A 15,268-nucleotide genomic window follows, 5' to 3' on the forward strand; every position below is an offset into this window, starting at 1 on the left:
TGCCAAAGCTTTATGCATTTGTGCCTGCTGCGCTTTAACATTGGGAAGTAAAGATCTGTGTAACAGGATTAAAATGTGATATATTTTAATATATCCAAGATCTGACCATTTTTTGAGATAAATGAGGGTTCAGTATCCTTTTTAATACCTCATAAATTGAATGTTCACTGAACTATACACCACGGACTTCATCTGCAGAGTTTCACAAGGATCCTACTTGAGCCAGACTCTGTTTAAGGCATAAATGACCCCTCTAGCCGGCATCATTCCCTCTCATAATATCAATGTCCTGTCCTAAACTGATGACCCACAACTCACTGTTTACGTTATAAGTGAAATGCCCAGTACCCAGATCAAGTTCAATGCCTGCATGACTGAAATAGCCCACTGGATAAAGACCAACTGTCTAAAGTTAAACATCGACAAGATCAAAATCATGATCTTCCAGAAGGCCACATCACCTGGTGGCCAACAGAACTAGGATGGACACCCACTCCCACCACCCACGACAAGAACCTCAGGATCATCATCATCAACAGCAAACTGGACATGATCACCCAAGTGAATGCCATCACTGCCTCATGTTTTCATACCATGAATATTATGAGGAAGATTATCATATGGCTCCCAATCGGCACCTGGAAAAACGCCACATGCCCCAAGCAAGCCGGAATGTGGGAACACCCTCTATGGCAGGTTCAACAAAAAAAAAAAAACTCACCAGAAGGCTGTAGACAATTCATAACTTGGTGGCCAAAATTGATTTTAACCTCCCACACTGCACTCACATCAGGCCACACCTGAAGGACCCCCAGTGGTTCCCCATTCACAAATCAGCACAATTCAAACTCCTCACCCACACTGTCAAGGCACTATACACCCCTGGCCCAGCATACCTCAACAATCACATCTACTTAAGCCTTCCAGACACCTCATCCCATTCAGACTCCTACTTGCACAAATTACACAAATACAGAAAACCAGATCTGGCTGCTGAGCCTTCTCATACCTCACTTCTAAAGCCTGGAACGTCCTGCCGCCACATAAGAACCTCCTCCTCACTCCTTTAATTCCGCAAGAAGCTGAAGACCTAGCTTTTTGAGCAGTCCTGTGAGGCCCTAGATATGCCTAGTTTCATACCTGCTCAGCGCCAGGATACACTCCCGGGTGATAGTGTGCTCTACAAATCTGCATAACATTACATTTTCTGAAAATACAACACATCACCATATTCTGAAATATTGAAAACCATTTATTTTATTGAGAGAGCAGCTCTTTCTCACAATCGGGTAAATCTGTGCTCTCCATAATCACACTGTTAGTGAACGTTCAAAACTGAATGGCACTCGTTTAAATCATGCTTCTCTGAAACTGGAGGATGCAGACTTCTCTCCACATTGTTCAATAAGCTGCTTTCTGCAGAAAGAAAACATGACACAAATGTGTTATGAAACTGGTGTGCAAAGAAATTAATTTGACATTCAGTTGTTAGATAGAACACTCACTTTTCCTAAAATGTCTAACAATGTTTCTTAAATATATAGCTAGGATTGACAAAAGTATATTAATTATGTCCAATTTAAATATTTCAGAGATCGATCTTTCAGTATTTACTCTACATTGAGAGACTTACGTCTACGTAGGAACTTTCTTGAGGAGCACACTTCCCACATGTCTGTTTCTAATCTTTTTAACTATAACATGACATTTTTGTCCTTAATATGAGTTGCTTAGACTTCTAAAGTGTAACACCACTTGAGCATGAAGGACTTTTTTTCCCAGTTGAACGAACCTTGCTTTATCATAGTGTATCAACTAGTTTATCATTCAGAAAATGAACTTGTGTTTTTAAAACTCTCATATAATACGTTTCCAAAATTTCACAAGTATTGTTGTATATTTTACTTTCCTGACTGAAATATCAAAGTGATTAGTAAGGGCTTTGTTGAAAACTGAGTTGTTTTGCTGTGCATAGAGATGATAGTGCAAAAGTACAATCTAATACACCTGTTAAATAGTGATATAGCATTCGGCCCTCTCTTTCGGTCAACCTTATAGCTATAGGATTGTAATCTTAGAAAGGAATTAGAAGTCATGTCCTGAGTCTATATAAATGGGCCAAGAATGATTTCTTTACATTAGATGAGATATGACAATGGGGGAAAATGTGAGGTAATTTGATCACAGAATGCTACACATAAGGGGTCACTGACAGGGGACAGCCACACAGGGCAGGTTTGATCTTTCAATTCAGTCTCTGAGCCTAATGTAAAAAGAAATTGAGTATATCTATTCTTCTTAAACGTATCCATTTGTTTTGGGTAGCTTTCCATATTTTAGTCATTCACAAAATCCCATTGGAACAGTGCTAAAGGCAGTGCTAGGAAGAAGCTCCTATTACACATACACAAGGATGTATCTTACTCAATGAGAGAAAACAGGTGGAAGTTTGATATGTCAAATATTGAGGGGTAGATTTATAGGAAACTGTTGGGGCGCAGCGTTAGGCCAAAGAAGACTAACGCCGTGCTCCAACAGTTTCTAAACGCAGGGATGCGCCGTATTCACAAGAATACGGTGCACCCCTGCCTTTCCCTTAGCGCTGGTGGTAAATGTAAGCACCTAGCACCAACGCAGTCACTCTTGCACCATTGTTCAAGGGTGGCTGCGTTACTGGCTAATTTGTTTATGTGCAGGAAGGTGTACCTTCCTGCATATAAACAATCAGTAAAGGTGACTTGTAACTTCAATGTGTGCTGCAGAATGCAGCACACACAGAAGTTGCAACTCATTTTTTTCAATGATTGTTTATGTGCAGGAAGGTGTCCCTTCCTGCACATAAACAATCAATAGAGTGTTGCTGTATCTGTGTGCTGCACAATGCAGCACACATTGAAACGGCAAAAAACGAGGAGAAATAAAGCATTTCTCCTCGTTTCACAATGTTAAGACCAGGTTTCCCTGGTCTTCATTTTGACGCTGCCCCCTATTTATGCCACCCTTGTTAATATGGGGCAGCGTCAAAATCAATGGGTTTTGCGTCAGAACCCCTACCACAACACCCATTGCACGCGCCTTTCACGCTAAGTGTAGCGTGAAAGGGGGCCTTATTCACAAGGCGGCTGCCTTGTAAAGAAGGTGAAGCCCCTATCGCCACAGGAACATTGGAAAAAGTGACTTTCTTGTGGCGATAGGGGCTTGTATATATGTCCCTTTGTGTTATGCTCAACCAAGACAGATGGTACTATGTACAGAGATGGATAGATGGGTAGGTGTGTGTGAGGGATTTCAGCAAGATTGAGGGACCTTATAAAGATGCCAGTGGAGGGGGAGTGTATGTAATATTCAAAAAAATTAACAACATTCTTGAAAATCTTCAGGTCTATCAAATCATTAAGGAATATCTGTGTTATACAAAAAGAAAATCTATTAATATTGAAGACAAATGATGAACAGTTGAATAGCAGTACAAACACACAGTGTAAACTTTAAAGTATGTCAAATCAAAACATGGTAAAATAATTCATTTTTACTTAAGAATTCTAAAACAAAATGTTAATGGACTACACACTACAAGCAAATGCACAATGTCTGAGAAGAGTTTTAGTATATGGCCCTTTACACCCTGTGCCTTCAGGAAACACATCTCCCTAAACTTGATTGGGATTTTCACTCATTGGTGCTCCCAAACAGGAAGTACCTATGTTGGGGTGCCATAAGCAGGGCACACAGATAGTTGGTAGGTCTAATAAACACTTTTGCTCCCTTACATTATGCAACATGTATGCTCCTAATAATGCTAATAAGGATTGCCCCACAATGTTTCAGCAACTACGGTAAAAAATCTCTAGATGGGAAGACATCTTAAGTATTTGTGTGGATACTTACCTAACGATTTAATCAGAAAAAGATTTCATAAACCCTGGAGGTGGTTTTCGAATTACACACAGTCTCTCTTCTCACAGGACTCTATTTGAATATATCCTCATAATATCATACCACCCTTTAGTCTTAAACATACCAGGCAATTGTCTTAATATTTAAAATCCAGCACGTAGGTGAACCTTTCATAGAAATCTTTTTTTAGACATGAATTACCATATAAATATCTCTAGAATGATCACAGATTTCTGAGTTTATTATCCTAGCTGCACTAGTTTTAATATAGTGGGGGATTGTATAACCGCAGTTATCTGAGGCGCTACCCCATCATTTACTAGCGCTAGTAAAAATTTTTTTTAAAAAGGGCAACTAAGAGCAACACTTCATACTCTCGAAATAGAAAATGCACATGCAGTATAAAACCAATTATTAGGAGACTATGAATAATAAAGTAATAGTAATTATGCTTGTTAAGATAAAGATTTGGGACAAAGTCACTCGTTATTTTTTTTTTTATAACTTTTTATTATAATAAAACATCAACAAACAGACAAGGCAATATAACAATGGTGCAATCATCAGGCGTGTGCTTAAGGAGGACGGGAGATACACGATAACAAAAGACAAAAGTCGTCGATTACAGGCAAGGGGGGGCCGGGGGCAAGAATTGCATATGAACAGTAAAATACATCACATCATAGCAGGAATGCTGGGTCAGGGCGATTGGGGAGGACTAGAGATATATCTCCCCGGTACGAGTTCCACTGGTTCCAAATTTTCCCCCATTTCCTGGGTTTACCTCTCGCCACGTACACCGTTTTCTCTCTGAACATGCACCAATCCATACTCTCTTTCCGGGCAGTCACTGTAGGGGGCCTCTGGGACCCCCATAATTGCGCAATATCTTGTTTGGCTATCATATTGGCAAGAGTCACCCATTGAAGCTGTGACACATCATAATCATTCGGTCCCCATACATTTAATATACATTGCCAGGCTTCTGGCATCATCACAATACCCGTTACCTCACTCATCACATCATGTATACGGTTCCAAAAACGCACCACCTCAGGGCATTCCCAAATTATATGAAGAAAGGTGCCGAGGAGACCACAACCACGCTTACATAAGCCATCCGCGGAGTAGCCCATATGAATCAGGCGGGGGCCGGTGACATAGATTCGATGGAGGATCTTGAGCTGGACCATGCGGAGGCGGGCCGGAATCGCAACCTCCCTGGGAGAGGAGATCGCGGACTGCCAGTCCTCGTCTAATTCAATACCATCAGCAATCCAGGTGTCCCTAAGGCGGTCAAGCAAACACGACCGGTCATTAATCATCTTTTTATAAAACAATGAAATGGTGCTATCTGGCACATGACCATCCAATACACAATCTTCGAGGGGGGAGGATTCCGGAACGTCACTTCCCACCGGAAAAACTGAATTCAAGGCGTGATGTACTTGAACATAACGAAAGAATTCCCTATCACTCAGCTGATATTCCACTTGCAAGTCCGAAAGGGTCTTTACCCCTCCCTTAACCCAGAGATCACGTACTTTACTAATACCGATCGTATCCCATTTGTCAAACCCCTTAGTCTTCCACAGAGAACCCAATTTTGCGGAGGCGTAAAGTGGAGTTGCACGGGTTAATCTATCTCTCCAGCCCATAGCCGCATTCGCGCTATGCCATATACGCACGGCTATAGCGGTAGGTCCTGAGAGACCTAAACGGGCGGATCCCGAATAAAGCGCCCTGTCATATTCACCACCCGGTAGCAGCCACCTATCCATTTCAAATGGTGGGTTCAACGCCGGACCATACATTCCATGGTTGATGGCAGCAAGGTGGGAAGCCCAATAATACCTTCGAATATCCAGAAGTGCCATGCCGCCATCATACCAGGGAAGCGTTAACTTTGGAAGAGCAATGCGCGAACGTCCATCCCATATCAATTGCCTCTGCAAGGATTCTACCTACCGGAAATATTTCGACGGAATCACGTCAAAACTGTTCTGGAGTGCATAGAGAAACCGCGGTAAGGACATCATTTTAAAAAGGGCCGCACGCCCCAGCGGAGACGATGGTAATTTACGCCACCTCACTACATCCGAGCGCAAACGTTGGAGTGGGGGGAGTAGATTACGGTCGTAGCGAACCGCAGGGTCCAGCGAGATAAACACACCCAAGTATTTAAAACCAGACTGCGACACCTGGATGGGCAACCCCGCGGCAGAAGGGGGACACCACCCGCGAGAACATAAATATAGGATTTTGACCAGTTGATAACAAGACCCGAGTTCTTCCGGAAGGAGTTAAGCACGTCGAACAACACATTAAGCGATTTTTGGGGAGACGTGAGGTACAACAAAATATCATCCGCGTACAATGAAATACGATCTTCAAAGCCCGGAGTCCAATATATACCCCTCATAGAGGGTTCCCACTGTAGCCAAGCAGCGAGTGGCTCCAACGCAAGAGCAAATAGAAGCGGGGATAACGGACAACCCTGCCGCGTGCCCCTTCCAAGGGCAAAGGGCATGGAGACCCGACCATTAACCACTACCTGCGCCAGTGGCGTACTGTACAGGAGTTTAACCCAACTAATAAAACCAGCGCCAAAGCCGAACTTGGCGAGTGTGGCCCAAAGATACGGCCATTCGATTGTGTCGAAGGCCATTGTGGCATCTAAGGACGCCAAGATGGCCGGTTCACTCAAAGTCGCTGCCCTCGCGAGAACACCATGCAAACGCCTTAAATTCAATGCTGTGTTACGGTGTGGGATAAAGCCCGACTGGTCCGGATGAATCAGATCACTAATCACTGTAATAAGGCGGTTAGCAAGTACTTGGCAAGAATCTTAGGCTCAGCATTCAGTAGTGAAATAGGCCTATAAGATGTGCAAAGATCCCGAGGCTTACCTTCCTTGTGGATCACCACAATGGTCGCAAGACGCTGATCCCGAGGGAGGGTGCCAGTTTCTCGCGCAGCCAAAAACATATCACGGAGGTATGGCGCTAGCGTATCAGGGCGCAGTTTATACAGTTCGATGGGGAGGCCATTGGGACCCAAGGCCTTTCCGGAGCGTATAGAGCGCACAGCCAGAGCTACCTCATCCACCGAGGGTGTGGCATCCAAACTGTCCCGATCAGACTCTGACAAACAAGGCAATGCGATATCCCTAAGCAACAACTGAGAATCCTCCTCGGGTCTGTCTGACACCGAGGTGTAAACCTCCCGGAAATAATCAGCAAAGCATCCAACAATGTCAACTGGGTCTGTCACACGCACACCATCTGATTTCTCAATCACAGGAATCACACGACTCGCTCTCTCCTTTCTGTCCAACCAGGCAATCAATTTTCCTGCCTTATCGCCCACATCATACAATCGTCCCTGTTGTTCCCTACTCATCATCTTGGCAGCATCAGTCACTAAGTTTTTGTATTTTGATTGCTTAAGATCGAGGATATGCAATGCGTCTTGAGTAACGTTGCGCTCCAATGCAGTCTCTAATTCTGTAATTTCTGTCTCGAGACGAACAACTGCCTCATTTTTACATTTCTTGGCATACCCTATCAAAGACAATGCCTGTCCCCTAATAACAGTCTTGAAAGCTTCCCACAATGAAACAGGCGAGGACACGGATCCCACGTTTTCAGCAAAATACAATTCTAATGATTTAATCAACTCAGTACAGGTTTTGGGGTTAAGAAGATACCAGGGGTTAATCGGGGCCTCCCTCCCTTCAGCGCCTGCATTCGAGTTAGTATAGAACCAGAGAGGGGAGTGGTCTGATATACCCCTAGCTAGATGTCTAATCTCTCCAATCGAGGAGGACTGGGCCGCCGGCACTAGGATATAATCTAATCTAGAAAGACTACCATGTGCGCCCGAGTGGAAAGTGAACTGCGTCTGCTCTGGGTGCATTAACCGCCAACAGTCCACAAGCCCCAATGTCTCCAAAAATTCACCCAACCAGGAGTGCGCAGCTGTAAGGTCCCTGGGTGGATAGCGATCCGCCCTGCCAGAGACGACTGAGTTAAAATCACCACCTAATATCAGAACACCCTCCGGGAGACCCAAAACCACCCGCCCCAAGTCTGCAAATGTTGTGGATTGTAAGCCAGGAGGAACGTACACTGATACCAATGAAACTGTTTTCCCCTCCCACCTTCCTACCAGTGCAACATATCGACCCCTAGCGTCAAGAACCACTTCATCAACCACGAGGGGGAGTGAGGTCTTAAGCAGTATACCCACCCCTCTAGAACTAGAAGTAAAGCCAGAATGAGCAACAAGCCGGTAACCCCGCCTATCGAGAGCGTGGTAAGTATTCCCAATCAAGTGTGTCTCTTGTAGCAGGACAACAACGGGCGAGAGGCGCCGCAAAAGCTGCATAACCACCCCTCTCTTTATCCGATCTCCCAACCCATTTACATTCCAGCACAGTAACTTCAACCCCCTACCCCCCATCCAGACCCACGATGAACTCCCATCTCAGAACGAGCACCACACCAATGTCCAAAGTCGTAACAGTTTGTTGCCTTGAAAAAGGAGAAAAAGGAAAAAAAGAAAACAACCCCCACACAATTCCCCCCTCCCCAAATGATCCTCAACACATCTCCCCCCCCACCCTGCACCCCTGCACAGACTCAGAAGCCACCCCAATTTGCAGTGTGCCTGTCGCCCTAGCAAAAACAACAACTAATCTACACAAAGAAACCACAGAGGAGGAAAGGGTCCCTCCGTCCCCACCACCCCCCAGGATACCCATAGAATGATCAAAGAGGTCAGTGAGCTGCAGCTGTCCACGGTGGATAGTGTTCAGGACTCATGCACCATTGTCATTCTTGGTCCATCAGGCCCCCCTCTGCGCCACCAGCATGGTCTCGGCCAGCATGACGAGCAGGCAACTTGTCCAACCAATCACTCGCCTCCTTAGGCCGGAGAAAAAAGAATGTCCGATCATCGTATTCCACACGCGGCCGGGAACAACATCGCATATTTCAACTCCATGTCTCTAAGCCGCTGTTTCACCCCTTGAAATCCCATCCGTTGCTTCTGGACCGACTGAGAGAAGTCCGGATAAAAGTTCACAGCCGCGTTCTCGAACTGCGTAGGACCACTTGTCCGTGCAGCCTGCAAGATGGTGTCGCGGTCCCTGAAGTTAAAGATTCTGGCGATGATTGGACGGGGGGGGGGGGAAAGCCGGGCTTTGCCTGTCCCCCCGGCACCCTGTGTGCACGTTCAACCGCGAAGAATTTGCTCAGGCCCTTGGGTGCGAGATGATTGAGGATAAGGTCCTCTACTCGAAGATCAGTAGAGAGTGAGCTAGAGTCCTCCGGGACCCCAATAATACACACGTTGTTGCGTCGTGCACAGCCCTCAAAATCCTCCAAGCGACGAGCAAAGAAGTCATTAGCAGTTCTCAGGTTGCGGACTTCTGTTTGCAAGTCGGACATATCCGTCATGAGGCTGGATGTCTTTAGATCAAGAGACTTCACCTTTTCGTTTGTCTTAGCCAGATCTGTTCTGATTAGATTGACATCAATGGCCACCGTATCCAGTTTCAGGGCCAGGGCTTCATATTGTTGGCCGATAGAAGTCTTGATGCCAGCAATGGCGCCCATCACGTCCTGTAGCGTTAAGTTTGCCGACATGGCAGGATCGTCAATAGCCTCATCCCAGATCTTAGGTGCACCACCGGGGGATCCCTTAGGAAGTGTGTAGCGGTCCATGACATTCATCTGGGATGAGCCTCCACGGAGGGTGGTCTTAACTTTCCGTTTGTCACCCTCGGGCTTGCCCGTCATGGCGAGTCGGGTGCCCCGAAGGGAAGCTTGAGACCTGGTCCAAATGGCTCCTCAGAATTCACCCGCAAGAACACCAGAGGTAGAGACGAATCAATATGAGTTCACAGCCACACAGTCGCTAGCCCCAAGCCCAATGAACTGACATAGGAGCCAGCCGCGTTCAGCATTCACCCCGATGAGGGGATACGATACGCAGGAGAAACAAAACTGAAAGTGAAGTGGGGCTGCGGGCTGAACTCCGTCAGCCGTTGTTGTTGAATTACTGTCCGGGTAGTCACAACTCAAGTCCCAGGCGATCCCATGGAGAAGGCCACAAAATACAGGATGGCGTAACTCGGGAACCCGAAGTCCGATTTCGTCTCCAAAAGCAGCTAGTACATCAGCCGGGCTGTGTCCTCAATGATCTTCCGTCAAATCAGGATATTATCCAGGATAGATGCGGGAGGTGGCGAAGGGTCTCGGGAGCCCTGTGCTCACGCGGCCATCACGGATGCGCGCAAAGCTCCTTCCCAAAGTCACTCATGTTAAATTCCAAAACCGTCTTAAATGTTTCGAAAGTTCTGTGAACATGGTAAGGATCTTGGCCCCAAAACCTACAAAATAGGCTCCCATCAATTTTATCAAATAAATCACAGATGCACAAGGTCGAAAACTCTGCAACCAAAATGCCATTGTGTCAAATTTTGTTTTTGTCTAATATTTTAATACCTATTTGTTACTATTAGCACATGAATCTTTCTTCCACCTTTGAAGAAGACCACTTCACACTACTGCTAAAGCAACAAAAATGAGTGAGGTTGTGGTGTCTATGGTGCGAAGAGGTCTAACGGTGAGATTTTCTTTGGTACTATGATCTATCTGCAGACTAAGTTGTCCGCAGAGCCTGATTCTTTGAATCAAATGCTTTGGAATTCCACCACAGATATGTTTTTATTCTCTTTAGTTTCCCAAAAAACAGAACATAGGTATCGTTCCCGAGACCTGACTACTCGGGGAAAATAATTCACATGAAAGGATCATATGGTAGGTCAACACATATCTAACTTGCAGTTATTAACAGTTCAGCAAAGTTTCTACCTCCTCCTTGTTATTGAGTGATAGTCAATCATAACATAAATGACAATCCTATACTTTCTGGGGGCAGCTTGTCACGAGGATACAGCAGTTTCTGAGCGAACACCTTCCAGTCCTGTACATCACTATCTAATTTCTCATCTCTTCTGACCATTTTCATGTGTATTTCTTCTGTAATAGACAAATCAGTAAGATCCCTCAACCACTCCCTCTAACTAAGGGCTTTTCCACTCCACCATTTGATGGCCAGTCTACGCTTGGCTAAGGTGAGGGCCACGATGGCCAGTTTCTTGTTCATCTTGTTTTTGGTCAAGACTGGAGAAGTGCCGACTTAACATGCAATTGGGGGTATGGACTATTTTTTATGTCCCATCCTTTTTCAAATGTGCTTAGCACAGTAGACCAGACATTCCCATGTCAATTGTAGGATAGAAATTTTTTTACGTTTCAACCTGGCGTTCACAGAGATCTTGTGGAAAGTTATGCCGGTCCACTTCTTTTCCATAGCTGATTTTTTTCCAGACAATCTAGGACAGGTACTTTTTTGCACACCTAAATCAAACTTAGGTGCCCAACAAACTTTAATATTAGAATGCTTATATCCAATTTGTAGGTAGACTGTGAATTTAATTTGCTGTGGTGATTATGGTTAATATATTGAAAGTTGGTTTATAAGTTACTACCTCCCGGAAACATTGCTAAACGGTCAGCATTACTTTAGATGACCATGGCACTTGGTTAGGTTTAAGCCTGAATGCCTACCCTCGCACAGCTTAAGAACGACAGCGGATGCTAATGATTGTTGCTATTTTATTGGTGGGAATTGCTTTCCCATAGTCCTCAATGCTGCTTTAAATAAGACCAAGGTCAATGGCCTGATACATAAACCACGAATAAACCTCCGAAATTAACTGCTGCAGGTTTATGGTTCTGTTTGGAGTAAATTTCTAAACTTTCTGGATTTCAGCGAAAAATCCACAAGAACTCACATGAATAGTTACACAATGTCGTATTTTTAACAAGTTTGCATTTATTCTTTTCTAAATGAAAGGCAAACATGTATTCGAACTTTTAGAATGGTTTGTTACTTCAAGATGTCTATGTTTGCCAATGGGTAAACTCCACTAATTAACCACCTATTCTTGACAGGAGTACGTTCTTGAGTGTTCGCACGGTGGGGATGCGGGTGCTTTAAATTTCTGAAACCCAAACTCTTACAAGTTTGTGGTTGTTCTCCTACTTAAGTTACCATGCTCCCCACGAACACCCACAAAACACTGGCACAGATCTGCTTATAGGGACAATAGCCTCATACTGTTGGAAAAGGACTTTACGTGTGTATGTTCACGTTTTGTGAAGATCAGTGTAGGTTTACCTCGTAAATTACTGCGTTTGGACACAAATTCAACTGAAGTACACCAACACTATTGTGAAAAAGCCCCCAAGTTACTAGTTAATGCAAATAATGTCCATTGTTTTTAATTATTAGGCAGACAGCACACCCATGTTGACAATTAAGTGTCCCGGACACCACTGGCTCAAATTAAGCACAGATCATAAGATTAAAAAGTAACGTTAAAACACGAAACAATGCAATTTCACTGTTAATACAAATCGTATACTTACGTTTCCTAACGAAAAGCCTTGATTGCTTGCCATGATCTTTTTCTTGTATTTCTTCTTCAGGCAGCAGACGCTCACAATTGTGACAATGAGCATAGCGGCGAACACAGCAACCGTCGAGGAAACAGCAATGACTATTGTATCATTGGTAGAGCCCTTCTTCTCGCACCTTTCGCCAGCATACCACCAGTCTGCTCCCACTTTGCATCTACAAAAGGAAAACAACTTGAAACTGCAACGCATCATGCAATAGTAGGGTTAGAATTAGTTCATATAATTTCTAACAAAAACATTTAGTCCTGAAATGAGTGGTAAGGTGCCAACATGCAATGCAAATGTGATTTGATGTTCTGCACGTAAATGCTGCAGATCTATTGCGTTGCATATAGTTCCATTAGAAAGTGAATACCATCTCACTGTGTGTGTGTGTGTGTGTGATCTCTGACAAAAATAGTGCGATCGAAACAATCCAAGACAAAAGCGTGTACAGATCTTGGAAAAGCAATCTGTCTGATCATCAGTCGCCCTCAATCCTTATTTCTAGTAGTATTTAAGGCTAGTTTTTCCACAAGTAGCTCGTGAGCTACTACTAGCTTTCCGGCTATCAGTAAGTAGCCCAGCTGTGTGCATCCCAGTCTCTTGACTCAAAAGCTTTTGCATGGTTTAAGATAGGTATATAAAATGGGCAAAATGTAATTTGCTAAATGTATGCGTTATCTGAACTCATACGCTGATGTTTGGAGAAAAATGGTGGAAATTCAGGGCCACACTGGGAACTGAAACCAGCCCTGGCAAACTGCTTGGTGAGGCAACCAAGCTGTTTGCCAGGGCCGGTTTAGGCTGATTTGGTTACAGGGGGCCGATATTGCTGACTCCCGGTAACAAAAACGACCCCAGGGTCCCAAAACTGGCCCCCACCCTGGCGGCCCACCGGGGAAATGCCCAGTGGCTGCTACGGCCAGTCCAGCCCTGTTGAAATTACGAAATATATTTGAAGCTGATATTTGAATGATAGTTTATGGTGCTTTGGGGAGACTTACTATTAATTAGTACCTTTGTTGCTAGAGGCATTGCATCTATAGTTATGTGTTAACCATATTGAGACATTCCAAACTGATAATTTTTTGACATTATTGCTGATGCACCAAGGTTATCACTATTGGTAATCTTGCACAGGTTGGCCGCTAATGTTAACTTCTCTGGTGTGTCACTACTACCACAGCCATAATATTTGTTAGTAGTTGGTAAGCCCTGAATTGAGGTCATAAGGCCGGTCTGACAAGTTCTACAATTAAATATACCACTGATGCTAGTGCGCCAAATGGTACAACAATAGCTAGAACATCTGTAACCCACTCCTACCCTAGGAATAGTCAGAAACGGGGGTCAAATGATAGAGACAGATCAACAAATGATTACTAGAGTGGATTGCCTGGGGTCTAACCAAGCAGGCAACCTTCACCATACCAGCACCAAAAAGCATCTGTAAATGGTGTGGCTGTTAGTGACCAAATCTACTGCCTTCTGCTGGTGATATCTTTCATGAAAATTTGCAGAGTGGGGTTGATAGTTTGTTAGTATTCCAGTTCAAATCAAAGGCAAAGTGCCTTCTCTGCTCCTAGTCTCTGGTATTAAGGACTTTTGAGAGTTTGTCTGCTTTAGTTGTGTTTCTTTATCAAACAAGATTTATTTACATTCGATTTCAGAAGAAGAGATGGAAGTAGAAGGTGATGTTGTTTCATACTTTCTCCACACTTGTGTATGATGGTGGTAAGATGGAACCTGCATGTCATTACCATGCTTGCCTTAACAATGCAGTCCTTACAACAACCTCATCTTTACCACACATGCCTTTACTGCAAACACCTTTATCACGCATATGCCTTTACCATGAACATATTTAGCAGGAAAGTATAAAGCCCAAATATATACACAGCCCAAGAGTAGGTTCTGTATGTGGGAGAATAGGCGCTCTAACTGGTGGTGCATCCTCCATGGTATAAACAAGCTGCTACTATTGTGGAAAAGTAAATTTTGCCATGTTCTGTGTCCCTACGCGTCCTCCATCATATGTTATCTGTGCATGATTAATATGCATATGTATTCCCCATGTTCGATTAAAGACGCAATTATAGTTGTGTCTATCTCTAGTATGTCTATTTCCAGTTCTCGTGAATACTACGAATATCAGGCCTATTTAAAGCTACGTTGCCACGTTTCTCAGTGTGCACGTTATTTCATTGTAAAGTCCCCGTTCCTAGGCCTCAAAAGGGCCCGGACACCAGATTCAGCTCCTGTCTCCTGAGCCCTCGCTGAGGAGCGATACAGCCCCCACCTGTATTTCTGACCCTTCACTTACTTCCTGCCTCACAGCGCCCGGTTCAGCCTGGCTCTGCCTCTGAGTCTGCCAAGAGTATGTTATGATTCTAGTTATCAGTCCAGCCCTCCTTCTCTGCATTCCTAAGCTACTGAACCGCATCAATAGTTTCCGTCATTGTCTAGCCTCTACGTCTCCATGTAAGAGAAATACTGTATTTATGGTCATTTAATATTCTTCATCACGCACTACATGTAGAATAATGCATGCTCCAGTCTTAGAGTCTGTTAGCCTTTACCCCGATAGCTTTTGGATTCTATCAACATGTTCTCTAAACATCAGATACTAGATACTGCTTAGGTACATGTCGCCCTGACTCTCCAGACTTCAGTCTCTGCTCCTAGCACAGAGTTCGTAGCCCCCAGCTTCTCCTAGTAACACGTCATTGCCAGTTTGCGCGCACCATCAGGTTAGAGGTCCCGGCTCCTTAGGTAGCCCCCTCCATGTTTCTGCCCCATTCATGACATATTCTGTTACGTTTGCATCACATGTC

At 44.3% G+C, this 15,268-nt stretch overlaps 1 protein-coding gene across 3 annotated transcripts in view; it reads right to left on the minus strand.

The window, feature by feature from the left end:
- Window positions 1–1,234: 1,234 nt before the first annotated feature.
- The window catches only part of MEP1B (meprin A subunit beta), a 389,272-nt gene continuing 375,238 nt past the window's right edge, over window positions 1,235–15,268 (minus strand). For 2 of the 3 annotated variants that reach the window (XM_078687361.1, XM_078687359.1), the window contains 2 exons: window positions 12,402–12,606; window positions 1,235–1,416 (listed from right to left, as the gene is read on the minus strand). In XM_078687361.1, coding sequence (XP_078543487.1) covers window positions 1,402–1,416; window positions 12,402–12,606 — 220 coding nt within the window. In that variant the 3' untranslated portion in view covers window positions 1,235–1,401. Of the gene's footprint in view, window positions 1,417–3,265; window positions 4,380–10,220; window positions 12,607–15,268 lie in introns of those variants that run through there. The other variant, XR_013610541.1, reaches the window with a different exon arrangement.

The sequence above is a fragment of the Lissotriton helveticus genome, chromosome 4_1 (assembly GCF_964261635.1).
Source record: "Lissotriton helveticus chromosome 4_1, aLisHel1.1, whole genome shotgun sequence".
NCBI classification, from domain to species: domain Eukaryota; kingdom Metazoa; phylum Chordata; class Amphibia; order Caudata; family Salamandridae; genus Lissotriton; species Lissotriton helveticus.